This window comes from Diabrotica virgifera, chromosome 3 (assembly GCF_917563875.1).
Source record: "Diabrotica virgifera virgifera chromosome 3, PGI_DIABVI_V3a".
NCBI classification, from domain to species: domain Eukaryota; kingdom Metazoa; phylum Arthropoda; class Insecta; order Coleoptera; family Chrysomelidae; genus Diabrotica; species Diabrotica virgifera.
Window position 1 is genome coordinate 164,775,638 of NC_065445.1, and position 25,591 is coordinate 164,801,228.

At 31.0% G+C, this 25,591-nt stretch overlaps 2 protein-coding genes across 2 annotated transcripts in view; one reads left to right on the forward strand and one right to left on the reverse strand.

Moving 5' to 3' along the window:
* LOC126881377 (GATA zinc finger domain-containing protein 14-like) overlaps positions 1-25,591 on the forward strand; it is a 186,970-nt gene that overhangs the window by 116,716 nt on the left and 44,663 nt on the right. The window lies entirely within an intron of this gene.
* LOC126882618 (uncharacterized) lies at positions 14,541-23,606 on the reverse strand. Its single transcript, XM_050647592.1, has 4 exons — positions 22,808-23,606; positions 22,156-22,475; positions 16,264-18,035; positions 14,541-14,690 (listed from the first exon to the last, which is right to left on the reverse strand). Exons 3-4 carry the CDS (start codon positions 17,455-17,457, stop codon positions 14,541-14,543), a joined length of 1,344 nt encoding a protein of 447 aa, XP_050503549.1. The 5' UTR covers positions 17,458-18,035; positions 22,156-22,475; positions 22,808-23,606.

The following is a 25,591-nucleotide window of genomic DNA, read 5'->3' on the forward strand; positions in this document are numbered from 1 at the left end:
ATTCAGATCTAAATTTTCTTTTCAGACGATTTTCGTATTCACGTATCATATCAGTTGGAAGAATCTCAGAAAGTTCAGATTTGATGTTACATATAAGTCGATTATATCTCGAGATGTTATTGCAAGTAATTTTTATTTCTAATGATAATGTTTTCTTGTTAGTGCTCGACATAAAACTGTTAATCCTATTAGTCATGCTAAAATTGTTACCTGTTGTCAATAAGTAATGTAGATTTTTGGTGCCGTCCTGAACGTGTCGTGGAAACGTGTTTGATGTTCTACACCTCAATAAGAAAATTCTTCTATTGGTGACACTTGCTAGCTTGATGTTGATGCTTGACCATTGCTTCATTAACTTTGTTGTTGTATAGCCATAGGTGTTTGATATTTGTTGATAGAAACCCATCATTTATACAGAACTGGATTCGAAATCCGATGTATTTATCGACCGTGCAAGTATATTCTATAACACTATAAAACAGTGTTGAAATTATCGGGAATTGCGGTCTGTGGCTTAGATTGAAACTACATTTAATTCTGTTGAATTTCGATATTTCGATGAGTATTTATTAATTTTTCATCTTCATCAGGAACAAACTACAAAATTAACTAACAGTTAGGTACAAACATAATATTACAATGATATAACTTACGAATTGTTGTAGGTATGTTATATAAAGCAATTTAACTTAAAGCTATGCATGTCGTTTCACGAGAAACCTCGAGTGCCGCCCTCGACGTTCTCGTGAAACGACATGCATAGCTTTAAGTTAAATTGCTTTATATAACATACCTACAACAATTCGTAAGTTATATCATTGTAATATTATGTTTGTACCTAACTGTTAGTTAATTTTGTAGTTTGTTCCTGATGAAGATGAAAAATTAATAAATACTCATCGAAATATCGAAATTCAACAGAATTAAATGTAGTTTCAATCTAAGCCACAGACCGCAATTCCCGATAATTTCAACACTGTTTTATAGTGTTATAGAATATATATATATATATATGTATATATATATATATATATATATATATATATATATATATAGAAAAGAAAAATCATTGGCAAATAACTCGCAATGTGAATGTGAATACAAAATTAACAATATAAAAAGATGGAATGCAACTGCAGACACGTGTTTCTGACTCATTAGTCGTCATCAGTACAGTATAGCCAAGTTAGAAGATAATAGTTTAACTTGGAAAAAGATCACTACAGGAGCAATATTACCATTTGTGACAACTATGTCAGAAGACCCTGCCTTTCAGGGCGACGACCAACACAGTCACGGAGGTAAAGCTACGTGAGGAAAGAAAAGCCAAAATCTTATAAAATAAAGGATGTTAAGTAAGCGAGTACAACTATAAACATAGAAAAGAAAAATCATTGGCAAATAACTCGCAATGTGAATGTGAATACAAAATTAACAATATAAAAAGATGGAATGCAACTGCAGACACGTGTTTCTGACTCATTAGTCGTCATCAGTACAGTATAGCCAAATTAGAAGATAATAGTTTAACTTGGAAAAAGATCACTACAGGAGCAATATTACCATTTGTGACAACTATGTCAGAAGACCCTGCCTTTCAGGGCGACGACCAACACAGTCACGGAGGTAAAGCTACCTGAGGAAAGAAAAGCCAAAACCTTATAAAATAAAGGATGTTAAGTAAGCGAGTACAACTATAAACATAGAAAAGAAAAATCATTGGCAAATAACTCGCAATGTGAATGTGAATACAAAATTAACAATATAAAAAGATGGAATGCAACTGCAGACACGTGTTTCTGACTCATTAGTCGTCATCAGTACAGTATAGCCAAGTTAGAAGATAATAGTTTAACTTGGAAAAAGATCACTACAGGAGCAATATTACCATTTGTGACAACTATGTCAGAAGACCCTGCCTTTCAGGGCGACGACCAACACAGTCACGGAGGTAAAGCTACCTGAGGAAAGAAAAGCCAAAACCTTATAAAATAAAGGATGTTAAGTAAGCGAGTACAACTATAAACATAGAAAAGAAAAATCATTGGCAAATAACTCGCAATGTGAATGTGAATACAAAATTAACAATATAAAAAGATGGAATGCAACTGCAGACACGTGTTTCTGACTCATTAGTCGTCATCAGTACAGTATAGCCAAATTAGAAGATAATAGTTTAACTTGGAAAAAGATCACTACAGGAGCAATATTACCATTTGTGACAACTATGTCAGAAGACCCTGCCTTTCAGGGCGACGACCAACACAGTCACGGAGGTAAAGCTACCTGAGGAAAGAAAAGCCAAAACCTTATAAAATAAAGGATGTTAAGTAAGCGAGTACAACTATAAACATAGAAAAGAAAAATCATTGGCAAATTCCAAGTTAAACTATTATCTTCTAACTTGGCTATACTGTACTGATGACGACTAATGAGTCAGAAACACGTGTCTGCAGTTGCATTCCATCTTTTTATATTGTTAATTTTGTATTCACATTCACATTGCGAGTTATTTGCCAATGATTTTTCTTTTCTATGTTTATAGTTGTACTCGCTTACTTAACATCCTTTATTTTATAAGGTTTTGGCTTTTCTTTCCTCAGGTAGCTTTACCTCCGTGACTGTGTTGGTCGTCGCCCTGAAAGGCAGGGTCTTCTGACATAGTTGTCACAAATGGTAATATTGCTCCTGTAGTGATCTTTTTCCAAGTTAAACTATTATCTTCTAACTTGGCTATACTGTACTGATGACGACTAATGAGTCAGAAACACGTGTCTGCAGTTGCATTTCATCTTTTTATATTGTTAATTTTGTATTCACATTCACATTGCGAGTTATTTGCCAATGATTTTTCTTTTCTATGTTTATAGTTGTACTCGCTTACTTAACATCCTTTATTTTATAAGGTTTTGGCTTTTCTTTCCTCAGGTAGCTTTACCTCCGTGACTGTGTTGGTCGTCGCCCTGAAAGGCAGGGTCTTCTGACATAGTTGTCACAAATGGTAATATTGCTCCTGTAGTGATCTTTTTCCAAGTTAAACTATTATCTTCTAACTTGGCTATACTGTACTGATGACGACTAATGAGTCAGAAACACGTGTCTGCAGTTGCATTCCATCTTTTTATATTGTTAATTTTGTATTCACATTCACATTGCGAGTTATTTGCCAATGATTTTTCTTTTCTATGTTTATAGTTGTACTCGCTTACTTAACATCCTTTATTTTATAAGGTTTTGGCTTTTCTTTCCTCAGGTAGCTTTACCTCCGTGACTGTGTTGGTTGTCGCCCTGAAAGGCAGGGTCTTCTGACATAGTTGTCACAAATGGTAATATTGCTCCTGTAGTGATCTTTTTCCAAGTTAAACTATTATCTTCTAACTTGGCTATACTGTACTGATTACGACTAATGAGTCAGAAACACGTGTCTGCAGTTGCATTCCATCTTTTTATATTGTTAATTTTGTATTCACATTCACATTGCGAGTTATTTGCCAATGATTTTTCTTTTCTATGTTTATAGTTGCACTCGCTTACTTAACATCCTTTATATATATATATATATATATATATATATATATATATATATATATATATATATATATAATATATATATATATATATATATATATATATATATATATATATATATATATATAACAAAGGAGCACTCGTAAGTGTAGGGTTTTATCGGTCAAGTGGGTGAAAAAAGAGACAAAGAATTCAGCTACTTCATCTATTTATTGAAGACGTTTCGTCTACTGCTCAGTAGACATCATCAGTTCATCTACAAAAAGAGTGGTATAAGAGACAACATCCAAAAGAGAGGTAAACAAGCACTAGCGTTACCTTAAAAAGACATGTAGCAAACGATAAGATGTACATAGTAAAAAAAAACCTTATCCATGAACCAACGTAATGTAAAAGTATATAACATTTAAGTGTATAGTTAATATTTAAAAAACTTTAGTACAGCCAAAGACAAGACCATGTGGTAACAGTCATATATAAAAAACAAGTGGAAAAAAGCCGGCTTGCTTTTTTTGAAGTCAAGAATGAACCAAGAAAAAACCAGATTCACTTCCAAAAACTTAGTAGTATTTAAGCATACTTCATTTTAACTTTAGGTAACATCATTAAATGAGTAGAATGCTAATATGCAACTTAAAAAATTTAAGGTCAAATAGTTACCAGCAGGTCATCCTAGCCCAACCGACACACAAAAGAAAATGGAGTTTGAATTATCAGGTGTAAACTGACATCTCGCCAAGAGGCAGGCAACCTTTAAAAATTTATAACAAAGAGTGACTGACAACTGCAGTGCAGCGCGGTAAAATTTAAATTGATGTAATTAAAACAGTTATAAAAGTGTTTAAAAAGTGAAAGTAATATCAAGAAGTAATCAAGGGATGTACCTTATACCTCGTAGACAAGAATCACAGTTTATTTTAAACAAGTGAGGGCACTTCACACAATTATATGGAAAAGTGCCTACGTTAGTACTGGTAATCCAGTTAACTAACTAATATATAAGATAGTACAATAGTATAACTCCCATATATCGCAGCTCAAAAAGCAAGAAAAAAATATATGCAATAATTTAAGAAAATTTATAAATCAGTTTAGCAAATTGTAATTTATAATTAATATCAATAATGCAACATTTTATCCTATGGCAAAATTTTAAATTGTACATCTAATAAGTAAACTGTTATTATCAAAAAAAAAGTGGGAAAAGCTTGAAAAAACCACCAAAAACTTTTTTACAATAAAATAATTTAAGTGAATAACATCGACTGATTCAGCAAGATCACTATTAAAGAAGTGGAAAAAGCCTGAAAACCACAAAACTTTTTTACAATATAATAATTTGAGTGTAATAATACCAACTAATTCTGCAAAATCAATGCATGGTATATTTGACTCAAGTTACTGATGTCAGTTCTCTTGTTAAGTACATTAGAGGTTTTAATATGAAACACATCTCTAAGAACTGTCTTTTCGACAGGTTGCGTTCATTGCAAAGGATCTTGGCTTCATCAAAGTCCACCTTATGTTTTGTATCTATTGCATGTTGGGCTAAGGCACAAACTGGTTTTTTCAAATTGATATCACTACGGTGTGAAATTAAACGTGATTTTAAAGCTCGCTTTGTCTGCCCTACATAACATGCGTCACATTCAGCACAAGGTATGTGGTAGACCACATTAACTTGTTCCAAAGGGGACAAGGGTGTTTTAGTCTTAGAGAACAAATTTCTGACTGTTCTTGCGTTCTTAATTGCAATCTTAACAGGAATATTATTATTTTTATATAGTTTAATAAGTTTATCAGTAACCTGAGGAAAATAAGGAAGTGAAGAAAACTGGGAAACAGGAGTCCCAAGATTAGTAGTAGGCAGAATTGTGATGTTAACAGTATTATTCGATATTGATCTAAGTTGGTCACCATTGGGTATGTCGTTCAGAGAAGAACCGTAGCTTTGGGAAAAAAGAAATTTATTGATAAGGGAGGAAGGGTAGGAATTATCTACCAATATACTTCTGAGTAGCAGAAGGGATTCCCTTCGATTAACCGGATGTGCCAACCTATGTAGCCTACAGCTTAAAGCTTTAATAAGATTTATTTTATATTTAAAAGGATGACAAGAATGGTAGTTGAGAAACCTATATATATATATATATATATATATATATATATATATATATATATATATATATATTATATATATATATATATATATATATATATATATATATATATATATATATATACATATATATATATATAAATAGTTCGTTTTTAATTCCTGGGTTTGCGGTCTGTTATAAATAAAACACTTGATTTTGCTTAGACGTTTCGGCTGTTTGCCATTTTCAATAAGCACTTTTAATTATTAAACATTACACTGTTAACAAACATATTTTATATACCATACACGTAATATTTTGAAAATTTAAAAAAATGCACATCGTGTTTCTCTAAGATGTTATGAGAGAATGCCAGGCATTGGGCATATGGTAAAAGCACTTCACAACGGTTTTGGATGGTGGTCGTAAAACCAAAACGATAATATACAGGAGATCAAGTTACATAAGATACGAAAGAAATAAATCTGACTAATGTTTAACTTTTAATAATGGGAGCAAGATTTTTTGTAGTTATGATCTGAGTATGTAACTCGAAATATGAATACTGAGGTGCGTCTTTTTTTGTATTTTATATGGAACAGAGGCTTGAACGCTAAAACAAGGATATTCATTAATGATAGAACATTATAATAGAACAGAGTATTTGATATGTGGGCATATAGAAGATTTTTAAAAATAACCTTGGTTCAAACGATTAAGAGACAACCACGTTTTGTAACCGAATGAAATAAAGAAAAATGAGATATTAAATACAATTAAAATAAGAAATTTACATTATTTGGAAACATGTTATGAGAAATGAGATATGTGTTTATGTAGATCGTTATATAGGAAAAGATACTGGACAGAAGAAGCTTAGGACGCTGACATATATCCTGGCTAAACAAAATTGATGTAATGATACAAACTGCAACTCTGTGGAGTTGCTATAAGAGGTAGCACGTAACAAAAAAATAAAAATGCCGTATTTAAAGTGTTTACCAATGGTGTGCTTACAACCACACTTAATTTATCAAATTGTGATATATATTGGAGAGATCTTTAATATCAGTTTTATTATTGATACAATTTTGGTCTTTCTTTATGTGGATCATCTCCAATATACATCTTTTTTTATAATTTTGCTCTTTTTCCAGAATCTGTACATTTTCAAAATCAAAACTATGGTTATTTTCTACTGAATGTTTGGCTAAGGCTGTGGTGTTTATTTTGTTTGTTTGTACACTATGTTTGTGTGCAACAATCCTTCTATGTAGATATTGATGTGTTTGCCCAATGTATGTTGAATTGCAGTCTTTACCATTTACTTTATACACAACATCTGACTGCTGATCTTTAGTAACTTTGGGTTTAAATTTTGAGAAATATTTTCCGGATGTTTTAGATGATTTATGTCCAACGTTGATATCATATCTTGCCAACATTTTCGAGATTTGTTCGGAGAATCCATTAATGTATGGTAGGGATATGTAGTGTTTGGTTGGATTGGTGACATTACTATTATTATTGTTAGGTATGGTTTGAGTTTGTTTTAGATTGGCATTGGAGTTAGATTGATTTTTGATAATGTGAATTCTTTTTTGAATTAGAAGGTTGTAAAAATCTGGTGGATAATTATTTTTTTCTAAAATGTCAGTAACTTTTCTCAGATTTTCGGAATGATATTGTGGGCTAGATAGTTTAATTGCTCTGTCTGTAAGAAAATCTGAGAAAAGTTACTGACATTTTAGAAAAAAATAATTATCCACCAGATTTTTACAACCTTCTAATTCAAAAAAGAATTCACATTATCAAAAATCAATCTAACTCCAATGCCAATCTAAAACAAACTCAAACCATACCTAACAATAATAATAGTAATGTCACCAATCCAACCAAACACTACATATCCCTACCATACATTAATGGATTCTCCGAACAAATCTCGAAAATGTTGGCAAGATATGATATCAACGTTGGACATAAATCATCTAAAACATCCGGAAAATATTTCTCAAAATTTAAACCCAAAGTTACTAAAGATCAGCAGTCGGATGTTGTGTATAAAGTAAATTGAAAAGACTGCAATTCAACATACATTGGGCAAACACATCAATATCTACATAGAAGGATTGTTGCACACAAACATAGTGTACAAACAAACAAGATAAACACCACAGCCTTAGTCAAACATTCAGTAGAAAATAACCATAGTTTTGATTTTGAAAATGTACAGATTCTGGAAAAAGAGCAAAATTATAACAAAAGATGTATATTGGAGATGATCCACATAAAGAAAGACCAAAATTGTATCAATAATAAAACTGATATTAAAGATCTCTCCAATACATACCACAATTTGATAAATTAAGTGTGGTTGTAAGCACACCATTGGTAAACACTTTAAATACGGCATTTTTATTTTTTTGTTACGTGCTACCTCTTATAGCAACTCCACAGAGTTGCAGTTTGTATCATTACATCAATTTTGTTTAGCCAGGATATATGTCAGCGTCCTAAGCTTCTTCTGTCCAGTATCTTTTCCTATATAACGATCTACATAAACACATATCTCATTTCTCATAACATGTTTCCAAATAATGTAAATTTCTTATTTTAATTGTATTTAATATCTCATTTTTCTTTATTTCATTCGGTTACAAAACGTGGTTGTCTCTTAATCTTTTGAACCAAGGTTATTTTTAAAAATCTTCTATATGCCCACATATCAAATACTCTGTTCTATTATAATGTTCTATCATTAATGAATATCCTTGTTTTAGCGTTCAAGCCTCTGTTCCGTATAAAATACAAAAAAAAATACGCACCTCAGTATTCATATTTCGAGTTACATACTCAGATCATAACTACAAAAAATATTGCTCCCATTATTAAAAGTTAAACATTAGTCAGATTTATTTCTTTCGTATCTTATGTAACTTGATCTCCTGTATATTATCGTTTTGGTTTTACGACCACCATCCAAAACCGTTGTGAAGTGCTTTTACCATATGCCCAATGCCTGGCATTCTCTCATAACATCTTAGAGAAACACGATGTGCATTTTTTTAAATTTTCAAAATATTACGTGTATGGTATATAAAATATGTTTGTTAACAGTGTAATGTTTAATAATTAAAAGTGCTTATTGAAAATGGCAAACAGCCGAAACGTCTAAGCAAAATCAAGTGTTTTATTTATAACAGACCGAAAACCCAGGAATTAAAAACCAACTATTTAAAAATTCACGGTCAGGAAATAAGCAATATATATATATATATATATATATATATATATATATATATATATATATATATATATATATATATATATATATATATATATATATGCAAAATAATATACGGGAAATAAATATTCTCACCCTCGTCTGTGCTGCCATCTTGAGAACGTTTTCGCTGTCTACAGCTCATCAGTCAAGCTCTCAGAACAGACGAAGATGTAGAATATTCCTTCCGTATACCCGCGGCCGTAAGACAGCCATGCAGTCCTTATGGGACTAGCGCAATCTGAGTTAGCTAGAAGCAACCTACCTTGCTCGTTTCGGTACGAAACCGCTCTGTGCTTCCACTTTGAAGCCACTAGATGTCACCTCGTATTTATTTAAAAATACCTACGGCGTCAAACAAGCAGGAAATAATCGCAACTTTCTACTTTTCAAAAGTATGAAAATAATATGCAAAATAATATACGGGAAATAAATATTCTCACCCTCGTCTGTGCTGCCATCTTGAGAACGTTTTCGCTGTCTACAGCTCATCAGTCAAGCTCTCAGAACAGCTCTTGCTTCTAGCTAACTCAAATGTATATATATATATATATATATATATATATATATATATATATATATATATATATATATATATATATATATATATATATATATATATGAGCAATATTTCTACTTTTCGGTGAATTTTGTGGGGAGGGTCCTCGGATTTTCTTCAAATTTTAGTATGTTATTGGACCTATTGAGAAAACGTCATCCTGAGAGTTACAGCCCCCTAGGGGCCTTAGAGCCCTAGATAGGGCCCGTCAAAGACCCAAAAAAGGTCGTTTTTAGCCTATATTTGACAGGCTGTATATCGACTCCCAGTTAACCGATTTTAACTCACCAAACGTTATTTTCTTTATAATTTTAAGTAGTTTTATCAATGATAATTTCAAGTCTCTAATTAATAACCTTGATTTTTGGGACCATTTTAAGTAACGCTAAAAATTTCAGAAAATTGCTATTTTCAAAAATTTGTTAAAAATCTAATTTTAATCCGATTTTATTTTTCTGGTCGGCGATTTAAAGGTAATAAAAATGTCTTTAAAGCAATATTTCAAGAGTTAAAATCCGTTCAGTAGAAGCGGATATACAACAGATTGAAAATGGACATTTTTGTAAAAATCGCGTTTTTACGGATTTTCAAAGTGCTGACACGTTTTGGGGTATATATTAAATTGTACAAAAATTTTTTTAGTAGTAGCTTTTTATATAAATAATAACTTCGTATTGGAGATTTTCTTGGCCCGGGCCTCTATCTACCTTATATGACCCTCTAAAAATGAGTATTTTGTTACTCAAATGAGGTGACTTAACAAACAACTTACGGCCAATTTCTATCAATCAGAGAGCCTGAATACTTTAACTATTACGGATTAGAAAAGTAGAGATCACAACCTTTTATTTGAGGGCTCACACAAACTTCTGGGTAGCCTAGAAGTACAGTTATGATATTTCAAAATCCTAACTAAAATTAAAGTATCAATTCTGTGAACGCTACATTTATAGACTAAGAGCCGCTATGGGTGAAATTTGTTAACTATTTTAGGCACGATAAGAGGCCATAACTTAAACAATAAAACCTAAAAGAAAACGTATGAACACTATACCGTCACTTTTTAGAAGCACATACCTCGACAGTGGCGCATCAAACTTTCCACTTATGAACGGGATAAATAAATTAAAAGGTACCCTTCCTTACACCCAGAATTCAATTTTGTTAATTTTTTAAAGTTCTACGTTATTAAGAAATAAAACTCAGTGTAATTTTAACACACCACCCCCATCCCCCTTCCCCCACCACCAAAAAATCCAAAAAACTGTTTTTTAGGGGATTTTTGGTGATTTTCCCTATTTTATAGACTTCAAAATAGATTAAATTAATGTTTTTTTACAGGTTATATGTAAATTGAAGTAACTGTGTCCTGTAGAATATTTAAAAATTGGAGAAATACGTTGAAACCCCCAAAAACCCCCTCGAAAAACAATTTTTTTGATTTTTGAAGATGGAGAACCTTACGGAAACTTCTGAAATAAATTAGAAATATAGCATTTGATAAAATACACAAGATTTAAACAAAATAGTCCAACAGCCATCCCCAAAAAAAGTTTTTCGTTTAAAAGTTTATAAAAATAAAAAATAATTTTTTTTAGGTTACGTCACTCAACCTACGTGTCTATAAAAAATAGGCATGTTTTGTAAAAGCCACAAGTATGCGTGTGAATTTTTTGAAATTTTAAAATTGATTACATCCCACCTAAAAAAAATAAAAAACGAGAAATGAACTTTTTGATGGTGGGGGTAGGAAAACAGGGGAGGCGGGTTGAAATTACACTGAGTCTTATTTTTGAATCACGTATAACTTTAAAAAATAAAAAAAATTATTCTGGGAGTGAGGGGGGTACCTTTTAATTTATTTATCCCCTCCATAAGTAGAATGTTTGATGCGCCACTGTCGAGGTGTGTGCCTCTAAAAAGTGACGGCAGAGTGTTCATAGCTTTTCTTTTAGGTTCTACTATTTAAGTTTTAGGCTTTTGTCGTGCTTAAAATAATTATCAAATTTCATCTATAGCGGCTCTTAGTCTATAAAAGTAGCGTTCACAGAATTGATACTTTGATTTTAGTTAAGACTTTGAAATATCATAACTGCACTTCTAGGCTACCTAGAAGTTTGTATGACCCCTTAAATAAAAGGTTTTAATCTGTACTTTTATAATCTGTGATAGATAAAGTCTTCAGGCTATCTGATTGATAGAAATAAGCCGTAAGTTGTTTGTTAAGTTGCCTCATTTGAGTAACAAAATACTCATTTTTAGAGGGCTATATAAGGTAGATAGAGGCTCGGGCCAAGAAAATCTCCAATGAAACGTTATTATCTATATAAAAAAACTGCCTGTAAAAAAATTTTTGTACAATTTAATATATACCCCAAAAGGTGCCAGCACTTTGAAAATGCGTAAAATCCCCATTTTTACAAAAATGTCTATTTTCAATCTGTTTTATCTCCACTTCTACTGAATGGATTTTAACTCACAAAATACCATTTTAAAGCCCTTTTTAATACCTTTTAACTGTCGTCCAGAAAATGAAAATCGGATTAAAATTAGATTTTTGATAAATTTTTGAAAATAGTAATTTTTTGAAATTTTTAGCGTTACTTAAAATGGTCCCAAAAATCAGGGTTATTGACTAAAGCCTTGAAATTGTCACTGAAAAAACTACTTAAAATTACAAAGACAATGACGTTTGGTAAGTCAAAATCGGTTAAATGGGAGCCGATATACAGCCTGTCAAATATACGGCAAAAACGACCTTTTTTGGGTCTTTGACGGGCCCTAACTAGGGCTCTAAGGCCCCTAGGGGTCTGTAACTCTCAGGATAACGTTTTTTAAATAGGTCCAATAACATACTAAAATTAGAAGAAAATCCGAGGACCCTCCCCACAAAATTCACCGAAAAGTAGAAATATTGCTCATATATATATATATATATATATATATATATATATATATATATATTTATGTCTATATTACCAAGTGAGCCAGTTTCATGGCGAAATTGCGGTTGAAGTGAGGACCGCGACCAAGTGAGGACCGATATATGGTCCTCACTTGGTACCGGTGTGTAAAATCATTATTTGGTATTTACAATCGTTGTAGAATTATTTTTTACAAGAAAAAAATTGGGTCTCGTTTTGTTGGTTATACGTTAAAATACGTATATCGTAGTTCTCAATTCGGCCGCTGTCGGCGTCTTTTCGGGAGTATATTTATTAACAATTCGCTTTGTGGCCCATGTTAAAATATACATCGGAACAAGTGAGGACCAGAAATTGGTCATATATTTTCGCTGGTCCTAGCTTGGCAGTTAGTATATTATTAGTGTTATATTTATGGTATTTTGTGTAAATAAAAATGTCTATTTATAGATTTGATGATATGGAAAATACTGAACAGCGTTATTTGTTTGATATTTTGAACTCACTTACTGTTTCGTAGTTACAGCTAAGTGAAAACTTTTTGTTTCTCTGACATACATATTTGCCATCGTTGTCGAGCGTGGGTTCAGTATTTAGTAAATTTATATAAATTGATTGATACGTTTAAGATGTTGAGGTTAATATTTCGAGAATTTAGAAATCAGAGACCACAATTTATTAGTACCTTAAAAATATAATATTATGTAGGTCAATATTTTTAGATTTAAATTTTGAAACAGTATACGTAAAATATAATATCTACATTTATTTGTATTAACAAAAATTATTTGATTCTTGTTGGTAAATTATTGTAAAGAAATTGGTATACTACATATGTATTTTCTATTAAAAATATTCATTTAACTTAAGGACCGGAGTAGCTAAGCGGTAGTGTGCTTCGCTCGTGTGCTGGTAGGCCGGAGTTCAAATCCTACCGCGCGCCGGCAAGAACAACTAGACATTTTAAAAAATGTTTATAGGCCCCAGGTCGACTCAGCTTGAATAAAATGAGTACCTTGGTTAAAATCAGGCGTAATAATAGGCGGTTGAAGCGTAGCACTCGCCCTGTTACCTTCCTTGTATACCGTAGGCCCTAGATATAGCAGACTACCCTGCTATACTCCCAAAGCCACGTGAGCGGTATAAAACGAGAGACTATTATTATTATAATTTAATAGTAGGTAGAGTGTAGAGGATCCGAGTAGAGGTCGATTTGCACCGATCTCTTTAATGGATAAAAATTATTGGATATGTAATTTAGCATGTTAACAATTAAAAAAAAAAACAAGGGTTGCCCGATCTAATCTTGTTTTAACTTTTTAATTGATTAATAATTAAAAAATGACATTTTCTTATGAGTTTAAAAAAATTTCGACCCGGACAGATAGAATATGAGATTTTTTAGATCATTCTAAACAAAAAGGTATTTTGTAATTTTTCTCTAAAGTTGACAATTTTCAAGGCTCAAAAACACAAGTAAAAATATCATTTTTGTAATCATAAAGTACATAAATTCAAGTTCAAACCTTTTTCTATCAGGTCTCGATAAGAATTTTAGCCGCATTTTATTCTAAACATATTTTTTTAATTGTTAATGAGGAAGGTTCCTTATGGGGAGACGGGCATTAACAACTAAAAAACAATGTTTCAAAATGAAATAAGTCTAAAAGACTTATCAAGAACTGATAGAATAAGGTTTGAACTTGAATTTAGGTACTTCGTAATTTCACAAATTATGTTTTATACTTAATGTTTTTGAGCCTTGAAAATCGTCATCTTTCGTTCTTTTTTCAGTTTTAACTTTCATCTCCGTGCTTCGGAGGTGTAAATCCGGCGGTCCCGCCTACGCCCTGAAAAGGGCCTTACAGGAGTAGTAAGTGAAAGAAAGAAAGAATATCATTTGTCCTAGTGATACACAAAATATTATGTTCCAATATTTTATTTATTAAAACTACTCTAAAACAATAATAAAAATGTATTTTTTTGTTATCTTTATTAATAATAAAATTTCTTTACATGTTTTATTGGACAAAAAGTTATATTAGGAATTGAAATTCATTTTTTGTTGTAGGAATTTACAATAAATATTTTTATTTTCTCCCATGTTTTATTTGAATAAAGTTCCGTGTTATCTTCTTTCAACATCAAACATTCATTTTTTTTGGAGCAATTTCCTGTTGAACATGATTCCTAAAATACGTTAGAGCTTTTTCTTTCTGCAAATTGTTCCAAGGTTCCAAAATTCGTTTTTTCTTTTGAGTTACTTTGATTGGATTTATAATATTGTCTTTTTCCTAAAACGAAATATTTTATACAAAACATTTAATACATTTTAGAAAATAGAATAATTATTATTTTTTTGTTTCTAGACCACCTTCTATACTTTGTTTTGGTTATAAGAGAGGTAAATCAACATTTCTTAGGCGTAGCTACCTGTTTATTTAGGTACAAGAAGTGCTATTATTATTCCTCATTGTTGCGTTAAAATTGAATTTATGTTTTAATAGATGTATAAATATTAAATATTCACGTCGATATTACTGGGTTTTTCCGGAAAAGTGAATTTTCTTAATTTTGTAATTTAATTGATTGCTTTCAACTGTTTTAAGGCAAAGAGTAAATTATTATTTATAGGTTATTCTAATTTTTTAAGACAGAAATATTTATATTTATGAAAATATTTATGAATTTGCAGCATTTAACGTCACAATCAAAAACGCCTTAATAGTATCCTAATGACCAGAATAACGTTTTATTCAGGCAAAAATGTTCATAATTTTGGCAGTAGGATTTAGAACCAAATATAAATTATATAAAAAAGTGTATTAATTTAGGTCATTTACAATATGTTATTAAACTTTATTACAAAACAGGCAATATATTATAATAAATGCATTTTTGTTATTTTTATATTCCAATATACCAAACTATCCACAAAAGGAAAGTTCCAAAGCATTAATATAGTGAGGACGTTTGAGTTGGAATAAATTAATTTTCTCGAGAATGGGCGACTCTGGAGATAAATTCCGAAACAAGTCGATTTTTATTTTTAAATTATAATTTTTTGGCATATATATCATACTAGTGACGTCATCCATCTGAGCGTGATGACGTAATCGATAATTTTTTTAAAATAGGGATCGTGTCATAGCTCATTCGAAAGGTTATTCAATGCTCTCTTCACTAATATAAACATTGACATAATTATTTATACAGAGTGCCCAACCTTTTTTTTGCATTAAATTAAAAAAAAAGTTTCTTTTGGGTACATTTTATAGATGATTATCTTAATGTTTATACTAGTGAATAGAGAATTGAATAACCTTTCGAATGAGCTAGCACACGACCCCTATTCTTATTTAAAAAAATCATCGATTACGTCATCACGCCCTGGTGGATGACGTCACTAGTATGATATATATGCCAAAAAATTATAATTTAAAAATAAAAAATCGACCTGTTTCGGGATTTATCTCTAGGGTCCCCCATTTCCGAGAAAATGAATGTATTCCAACTCAAACGTCCTCACTGTATATAGCTAAAAAACGTTTAAATTATGTGAAACAATTTTTACGATAATAAAAACAAGCACTATTTTCGGCGTTAATATCACTAGAGAGTGAGAATAAATTGACATTAATGCGACAATTTTTCGGAAACTTGTTGCCTGGCAATAGTCACGTGAGCCTGGAAGGCTCAAGTGACTATTGTCGCCTGGAAACAAGTTTAAGAACAAAAATTGGAGCATTGTTTTCTTATTTATTGTTACTATCGTGTGATATTTGACAGGTTATTTTTTAATACTTACACAAAATTCAAGTCTTTCATTATTATAAAAACTACAAATTTGAAAATAGGTATACTTACTTTCACTTGGCCATCATATTTAGTTGCTGTAAGCCTGTCGCTCATTATTTCGTGTGATTCTTCTATTTCATCATTTGATTCATCTTTAACAGGATCTAAGTTTATATTGATTTCATCCAAACGTTTCCCTTTAAACTTTGACGCTTCTCCAGTCTCATTTAGAAGAAGCAATTTGGATACTTTAGCCATTTGATAAACATCATTTGGAAGTCTATAATAAGTTTTATGGATATCAGATGTGTGGCCCATAAAAATGGCCAACTGTTCTAAGTCCTGTTCGGTAAGGTTAATGACTTGCGACATTGTCGCCAAATGCTTTCTAAGTTTCGTGGATGTTAATGCAGCTGCATTCTTTACACCAGCAATTCGCACACGTTTATTCATCGCTTTTGTTCCACTTATGCTACTAGAAGATGTAGTACTAGCAAATAAATATATATTACTTTCTGCAATAAAATATCTTCGAAATTTCAACAATATATCAGTATTTTTTACCATTTCGTCTGTAAAAAGGACAGGGACACCTCGACCCCTTTTTCCTTTAATAACTACTCGTTTAAATGATTTTATAAGAATTTTCTCACTTTCACTTATACAATCGTCAAATTCACTTGAACTGGTATTATTTATGTTTGTTGTATAGGTTTTTACAGTGATTCTCTGCAGTTCCCCTGCTCTTCTTCTATTTAGCAGAAGTAATTGGATATAAGATATTTCTTGAAGAGTCTTAAATGCTTTTAAGTCCTCTGGATTGTCATTTAAAGTATTTCGACATTTTTCGGCTTCAGTCAGTAAATATGACCTCAGTAAAGTTAAATCTTCTGCCAGAGGTACGAGAGATGGCTTATTCCATTTCTTCTGGCTCAAATAGGAGTTAGCTATAGTTGATATTTCATATTGCCATTCGCTAGTAATGAGATCTTTAAACGCTTTAAGTTTTTTCATAGCATCCGTTTCTATTGCACATGTTTTAAGTTGCATATTATATGCGACATCAAGACATTCCTTTAAAAGTGTTCCCATATTGGACGCTAATGACGGTGCACCGTACGTTTCTGATCTAGGATCAAATTTAGATATCTGCTTTGTACTTTCTACTATGATGTCAAAGTAAATAGGATCTAGCACTTCTTGCAAAGATTTAACTTTAATTTTTTTCTTAATTTCGATCAGTAAAGAACCCAATTGCCGCATTTTGCGTGAAGCAACAACGCGAAATTGTTTATCCCTTGGCTTTTTAAATACCTAGCTGCCACAGCACATATAAGTTGATCTGTTTTAGCAATAAAAGAAATATTATCGGCTCGCATTCTTGGAAATATTTCTTTTCTTAATAAATCATTAAAGCGATAGGACGAAAGTAAAGTCTGTCCCTCAGCTTGTGCAAGAGTTCTGCCATACTTATGACTCTCATCATTGTGAACACACTTCTTTATATGTCTATAAAGAGCTCGTTTCTTATAAAATCCCTTACAATATTTACATGGTAGATATGTCGATGTTGTTGGTTGATCTGAATTTTCTGCTACCGGTTTTCGTATAGGTACAACATCTTCTTTAGTTATACTTTTTAAAAAATTTCCTTCATTTCTTAATTTATTAAAAAGATATTTCCGTCTTTTATGTCCCACTGGTAATGACAGGATCTCTTGTACCTTTATTTCGCATTCATGGTGTCTTATAATGTGTCTGGAGAATTTAGATACATCAGTATAGCAATAAAAACAATGATCTTTCTTGGTCCAAACCCGTTTATTTTTTTTGTTCGATACCTGGAAATAATTTTATCCCTATAATATTTATAGGCTATTGATTATGTTCAAAATAAGAGAGCTAAAACGAACTACAACGTTAACGAGGTTTTATTGTCGCATGTGGCCAATGGACATCTAAATTTAAAAAAACCGTGGAGTGCTACCATTTAAATGGGTGCGTTTTTGAGAAAGGGGTGAATTAGTCCCTAGGCACAGGGTGAATTAGGGCGAGGTCTATGCACTTTTGGTACAAACACGTCTACAGGAAAATTGTTCCAGGTTAAATTTACTATCGAAATATCACATTCTAAAGTCAAGAAATAATTTATTTTACAAAAATATATTCAAAAGAAAAGCAAGAAAAAACACGGAAGATAGAAATTTTGTTTTTTGTCCCATAACTTTTTTCCAAAGGGATATAGGTATAGGCTTTGCTTCAGTGAAAAATAACTTTCATCCTTTGTCTTTAAAATGCCGTTAGGTAGAAGTCTATAAGATTTACAGTTTCCGAAATAGTATTTTTCAAAGTTCGCTGTTCACAGAATTTTTGGACGATTTTCCCCATTATTTCGCAAACATTGTTCTGTAACTTTTTTATACAAATTTCTAGGTATATGCAATGGTACATTTAGTAAAAAGACAAGTAAATTACCTTTAAATTGGTCTATTGTATAAGGTTGTATGACTATTATTAAGCAAGTTATGCCTTTTCAAGGTTTTATACTTTTAATGATTATTGATATTTTTTATGATTATTCTTTAACTTTCTCCTTTATGACTTTTTTCTTGTAACTTTAGTTTTATACATTGTGGAATAAAAAACGCTTATTTTCTTTACTTTAAATTGGTGTATTTCAAAAAATTCTAGGGCTCTTTTTAAACAAGATATCCGTAGGATATCCAAAGGTATTCGAAATTTGAGAAAAAATTTTAATTTTTTTTATTTTTTTCAAGTAGAAGAGCATAATTGCATATTATAACAGAATTTTTGATTCCAAATAACTTTTCTTAATAACACTTTTCGATATTGTGAAATATAATGAGCGAAATTCATATTTTTTAACATACCTCGTACACTATTAATAAAATTTTATATTTGATGATTGCATCTTACGGTTTAGACTTTTAGACTATGCAGAGCATTTTATAAAAAATAATTTTTGTTTATAAAGTTAACAATAAAAAAGTTCCATACGGTTCCAACTTAGTGGGACCTATTGCATGTGTATATGTCACACTTTGAAAAAGCATATCTTGTTTAAAAATAGTCCCAGTATTTTTTTAAATTACACCATTTTAAAGTAAAGAGAATAAGCTTTCTTTTTTATTGCACAACGTATATACCTAAATATACAATAAAAAAGTTATATTTAGAAATTTAAAAATAATCGTAAAATATATCAAAAATCATTAAACGTATAAAACTTTGAAAAACCATATCTTGCTTAAAAATAGTCAAACATCTTTCTACAGTAGACCATTTTAAAGGTAATTGACTTTTATTCCTAATAAATGTAACATTAGATATACCTAAAGCTGTGTAGAAAAAAGTTACAGAACAATGTTTGCGAAGTAACAAGGAAAATGGCCCAAAATCGCCGTGCGTGGCGAACTTTGAAAAATCATATTGTGGAAACTGTAAATCACAGAGACTTCTACTAAACGTCATTTTATAGAGGAAGGATGAAAGTTTGTTTCCTGTGAAGCAATGCCTATACCTATATTCCCGTGGAAAAAAGTTATGGGACAAAAAACAAAATTGCTATCTTTCGTGTTTTTTTCTTGCTTTTTATTTAAACATATTTTTGTAAAAAAAATATTTTTGACTTTAAGATATGATATTTTATTAGTAAATTTAACCTGAAACAATTTTCCTGTAGACGTGTTTGTACCAAAAGTGCATAGAACTCACATTAGTTTGCCCTGTGCCTAGGGACTAATTCACCCCTTTCTCAAAAACGCACCGCTTTAAATGGTAGCACTCCGCTGTTTTTTAATATATAGAGATCCATCGACTATATGAATCAATAAAACCCCGTTAACGTTGTAGTTCCTTTCCTAATTACATAATCAATAGCCTATTAGGGTAAAAAGTTTTAACTTCATGAACAGTTAGAGTTGCAATGTTCCTAAACTGTACTGCATCTTTGTGAAACAAGGTTCTAAACTAGTCTGTTATATTGAAATATATTATGTTTTTAATAATCAATTAATTTTACGAATCGATAATTTTAAAATAAATAGTCATAGTAAAATATTTTTAACATAGTACATAGTAAAGTATTTTATTTATATGGATAATAAAGAACCTCAAATATCGATATTCACTCAGAACCCCAAGACCTTCTTCCCGAGTCGTTAAAAAAATGTGGCAACAGTAGGTTCAAAAAGAATTGATGAACCGGTCTACCGATTTGAATGTAGTCTTTTAAAAGAGCTACCATAAATCAACAAATTTGACAAAACACTGTTTTTAATACCATATATGACATCACAAGTAACAAATTTTTAAAATCAGTTTACTCAATTATTATTGTTGCATTGTAAATGTTTCTTTTTTATTACCCAGAAGAGAGCTAAATTAGGAATTTCTAATTATGCTGTTTAATTTTCCCAAAGGTACCTTCAATTTCTTTTGTAATCTAGTGATGCAAAATATGTTATAACACACGGGGGCGTCGTGTGGTACATAATACAGGGTGTCCCGGAAAATAGTGCGTTCCTTAAAGGTATAGGTAGAAGGCACCATGTAGAACAAAAAACTCTTATAACATTTTTTTCTAAATGCAACCGTTTGACCAAAAAATTAAAATGTCTTTTGGTATCCAAATTTAAATCTGACAACTATGTGCGGTACGCAAATTTAAGCATAGACAGTCCCATGTAAATAGATAGAAGATGATAGTAAAGAGATAGTTTTAAAGAATCCTGTTTAGTGTCAATGCCGAAAATGTTTTCGAATAGTGAGTGTATTACCTATTATGTTATTACCTATGAATGGTGTTTGTGAAAGGTTACTTGAAACATCTATTCGGTATATTAATTATTTTCAAGTAAGTACAACTTAGTTATTTCAGTTCACAAGTAAACAAATTACTGAGACATTATCTGGTGTATTTAAGTTCCACTGTAAACTATTAAAACTATGTAATTCAGTTAAATCCCTCAGCAATACTCAGCATTCAACCCATTTAAACCTTACTAAATACATAATACTAGTTTAGTTAAAAGATGTGTTTTTATGTTAAAAGATGTGTAATTCGTTTAAAATTATGCAATAGGTATTTCAATACATTTCAAAAGAAAATAATTTTAGTAAACAAATAGTAAATACATAAGTATTACCTACTATTAGGTTGGATTATTTTAAATACTGTTAATCACAATCACAAACGAGTTCTTATTATGTTATTATGCCGTAGTGCGTACGATGTTGCCAGTTTATTAAAATTTCCAAACATTAAAATACATGTATATGGAAAACAATGTTAACTTTTTTTGCTAAACGGTTACCTTTAGAAAAAAATGGTATAGGACTTTTTTGTTCCAAATTGTGTATTCTCTCCATACCTTAAAGGAACGCACTATTTTCCGGGACACCCTGTATAACGAGTATGAGACTCTTTAAAGGCAGAATGTTAAAAAATATTATGTTTGTAAAATCATGGAAACATTTAGAAACATGACTGTACAAAAATACTCAAATACCTTTGACAGGTAGAACACAAAAGTCAATTGCAAAGTCAATGATTATTGTAGATGTAATAAATTTCAATATATTAAAACAATATCTAATATTTATCTAAACCTCGCATCACGATGATGCATCCCACTATTTGTTTCGTAACATTTAAAAAAAATTAAGTTCCTTCGATATTTTTTTATGTAATAAAAGAATACAAAGGTGACTCGATTTTTTTACTGTTTTGAAAAACAAAATTTTGTTATCGTACCTGTTCTTCGCTAACAGAATATTAGACGCAGAGTTATAAACATTTGATCGTAAAATTTCGAAAATCTTTAACATTGTTTAAAGACAAAAATGCTTAAGGCAGTTACTTGCTGAATACAGAAATAAAGATTAGGTATAGAGAAATAATTTTTTATGTCTTACTAGTGATTCTTTCTGAATACTTACTTGAACGGGAAGTGCTTCTGTTTCACGTTTTTCAAAAACTTCAAAATCTGAAGTAGAATCTTTAGACTCATCTCCTGATTCTGGAATGTATTCTTCATCACTGCTAATATTATGTTCGCTAGCGTTATGTTCGTTAAGAGTTGATGATACTTTATCAACATGATCTACATCTTCAGTATAATTGTTGTCATTAGAACAAATATCCTTTTTTGCTTTATTGGCTTAAACTCTTGTATTATACACTTTCTCTGTTGACGATATTTCATCAACTTGCATTTTGGAAATAGGTGTAATATTGGTTTTATAATTATCCAGATGTTCTAAAATAATTGAAAGGAATTTTACATTTTCGTTTCCTAATTTTTAAACCTATTAATCACAAAATAAAAATTACTCAATTTGGTATATTTCTATGACCAATAACACAAAAACTTTTAGTAATACTACTTCTGATTCTGCGATTAATTAAACCCAAAACTTCAAAGATACTATATTTCTTATTATACAGCTTAAACTTTTGTTAAAGATCAAACCGAGTATATTTAATAAAAAGTTTTTTTTCTCGGGTCTATGAAAATTACTATTAATTTTTTTTATTATTTTACGTGAAGTTCAAGCTATTAGGACGTAATTAAAATTATGTAAAACTTACCGGTTGTAAAGTTTACCATGGCATTCAGGAAACTATTTCTCTCGTCTGCAGTTGTTCCTTTAGTAGTTTCGTATGCAGGAATTTTTAAAAAGTCCAATATAATTCTATCGGACTTTTTAAGTGCATTTACTAAAATTTTAGATTTCCTGTCCATTCTAAAAGCAACATAAAATCCTTGTCATGTAAATAAGTACTATTTTTACTTATATGTAGTTGATATTCTTAAACTATTCATCCAACATGCTAATCACAATGCACTTGTTTAAACCAATATAGAGAAAAATATGATGCTTTTTGCATCATCGTATATATAGAGAGGGGCAAAATTATGGAATAAATTCATTTTCCCAGAATGGGCAATTTTGAAGAGAAATCCCAATATAGGTCGATTTTTATTTTTGAATTATAATTTTTTGGTATATATAGTGACGTCATCCATCTGGGCGTGATTACGTAATCGATAACTTTTTTAAATGAGAATAAGGTTAGTGTGACAGCTTATTTGAAAGGGTATTTAATTATCTTTATATTTAAAATAATTTTCCATAATTTTTAAATTCACACAAAAGAAGACTGTATGTAATTTAGTTAATTCAAAATACATTGTACTGCTGTCAGAACACAAAAAAAATATTTAGATGACAAATAAACATTAATTTTCGCTTAAATTCAGTGTTAAATATGCCACCCACCTGCGTCTTGGTAGTTTGAACCTCCAATTTAAGCGAAAAGCAATGTTTATTTTGTCATATAAATATTTTTTATGTTTTCTGACATGTAATGTAAAATGTATTTTAAATTAAATAAATTACATACATTCTCCGTGTGCGAATTAATTTAATTTAAAAATTATTTTTTTTGACCAGCCTGTATAAATAATTTTGGTAATGTTTATATTCTTGAAAGGAGAATTTAAAAACATTTTAAATAAACTATCACTCATCACTCGAACCCCATTTATCATTTAAAAAAATATCTATTACGTCATCACACCCAGATGGAGGACATCACTAGTATGATATAAATATATGCCAAAAAAGTGCAATTTAAAAATAAAAATCGACATGTTTAGGGATTTTATATCCGATATAATATACGTATAGTATAAATATAATTTGGTATTACGTCCAAATAAAAGAAAGTCAAGAAACATAACAAAAATGATGACTAAAGAATTCCAAATAATGGGAAAGGAGGACAGACGATGGACATGGACAGTAGATTAAATATGAAAGAAGTGTTGGCACAGCTCCAGTTTTCGGTTATATCAAAAAAATGAATTCCTTTTTACACAACACACAAAACTATTTTATTTTTTTTAAGGTCAAAAATAAGTTTATTCTCGTTTGTGTATATGATCTATACAATTACAACTAATTATGACTGCACAGTAGGGTGGGCCGAAAAAATATTTTTTTATCCGATCGAAATGGGGTAGGTTTTAAAAGTTGCATTTGGGGTCCTAAAAGAAAACTGCAAAATATTTTTGATGAAAAAAAATATCTTCAGTCTGCGCATTTGACTTAAAATTTCAGTTTTTTGGTAAAAAGTAACTTTTTGGAAATAATTCTGTACACATTAAGAAATGAGATAGAATGACCGGGCAGCGTTATATATGTTTGTTAACACTAATAGAATAACCCCAAACAGTTTCCAGTATTCCTATTAACACCATTACTTTTGCTTGTGTTAGTTGGACATCCATCACAAACCAGTTCCGACAAACTAATTTGTTTATCTGACATAAACTGCATGATTGAATTAGCTATGTCCACAGCTTTTCCTGATAATGGTTTGACGTGCCCTACATATTTTGATCCTGGTTCTTGAATAATAGATAAATGATCTTCTTTATGGACACGACGATGTTTTTCTCGTCTTCACTAGTTTCAATGAAATAGGTCTTGTCAATTCTTCCATCAAAATAAAGCGCTTGCAATAAATTGGTTTCATCTAAATCTTTGCTTAAAATTTCCTTACGAATCTTTACTCTTTCCCGTCTGACTTTATTTTTGTCAAAAACTGGGCTACTTTGAGACGTCTCTTTTATTCCCATATCTTTCAACAAAACCGATGCTAAAGCCGCTGCAGGCCTATCTGGTATCCCATATCTATCACACGTTCTAGCAAAAGTACCTATATTAATTCTGGTTTGCTCTGTTTCTGTAGTATTATTTTTAGAAGGGATTTGTGGCAAAACGGTTTCGTCTGTATCGTGATGGAAGTCTAAGTTGTCGTCAACTTCTTTCTTTTCTTTTTCTTCCTTTTCCTGTCCCTTCATGGTTTCTTTCTCTTTTCTTATAATTCGTTTTTTATTTTGTGCCGTACTTTTTAGGTCTATATTACCAATCATCATTTGGCGTACAGTTCTTTGGTCTATTAAGAACTCGCGCTCCATTACAGGGACCTTTTTTTCACGAACATAACTACAAGAGTTTAAGTCACTACATTTACAAGTGCACACCAGGGCCGGATTAAGGCACGGGCCAACTGGGCCGCGGCCCAGGGCGGCAAAATTTTGGGGCGGCGGATTTGAGAAAAAAAAAGTGTAATTATTTTTGATTGATTATAAAGCTTTATTATCGATTATCAAGACCAGTGAACCTGAGCATTAAATATTAAAAAACTATTTTATTGTTTATTATTTATTTATAACGCGACACTCTGCGCGGTGTAATGTGTCGCAGTACACTACGCTACGCCACTCTATCCAAGTGAGTCGAAGGGGCGAGGCGGCAGTCTGTATCGTACGCTACGCACGGGAAATTTAGTTGTGGGATCGTA

Coding starts and splice junctions, on each gene's coding strand:
- LOC126882618 (XM_050647592.1), bottom strand. CDS start 17,457: ATGCGGCAATTGGGTTCTTTACTGATCGAAATTAAGAAAAAAATTAAA. Junction 14,691..16,263: donor AATATGATGGCCAAGTGAAA/GTAAGTATACCT, acceptor ATTTCGTTTTAG/GAAAAAGACAATATTATAAA.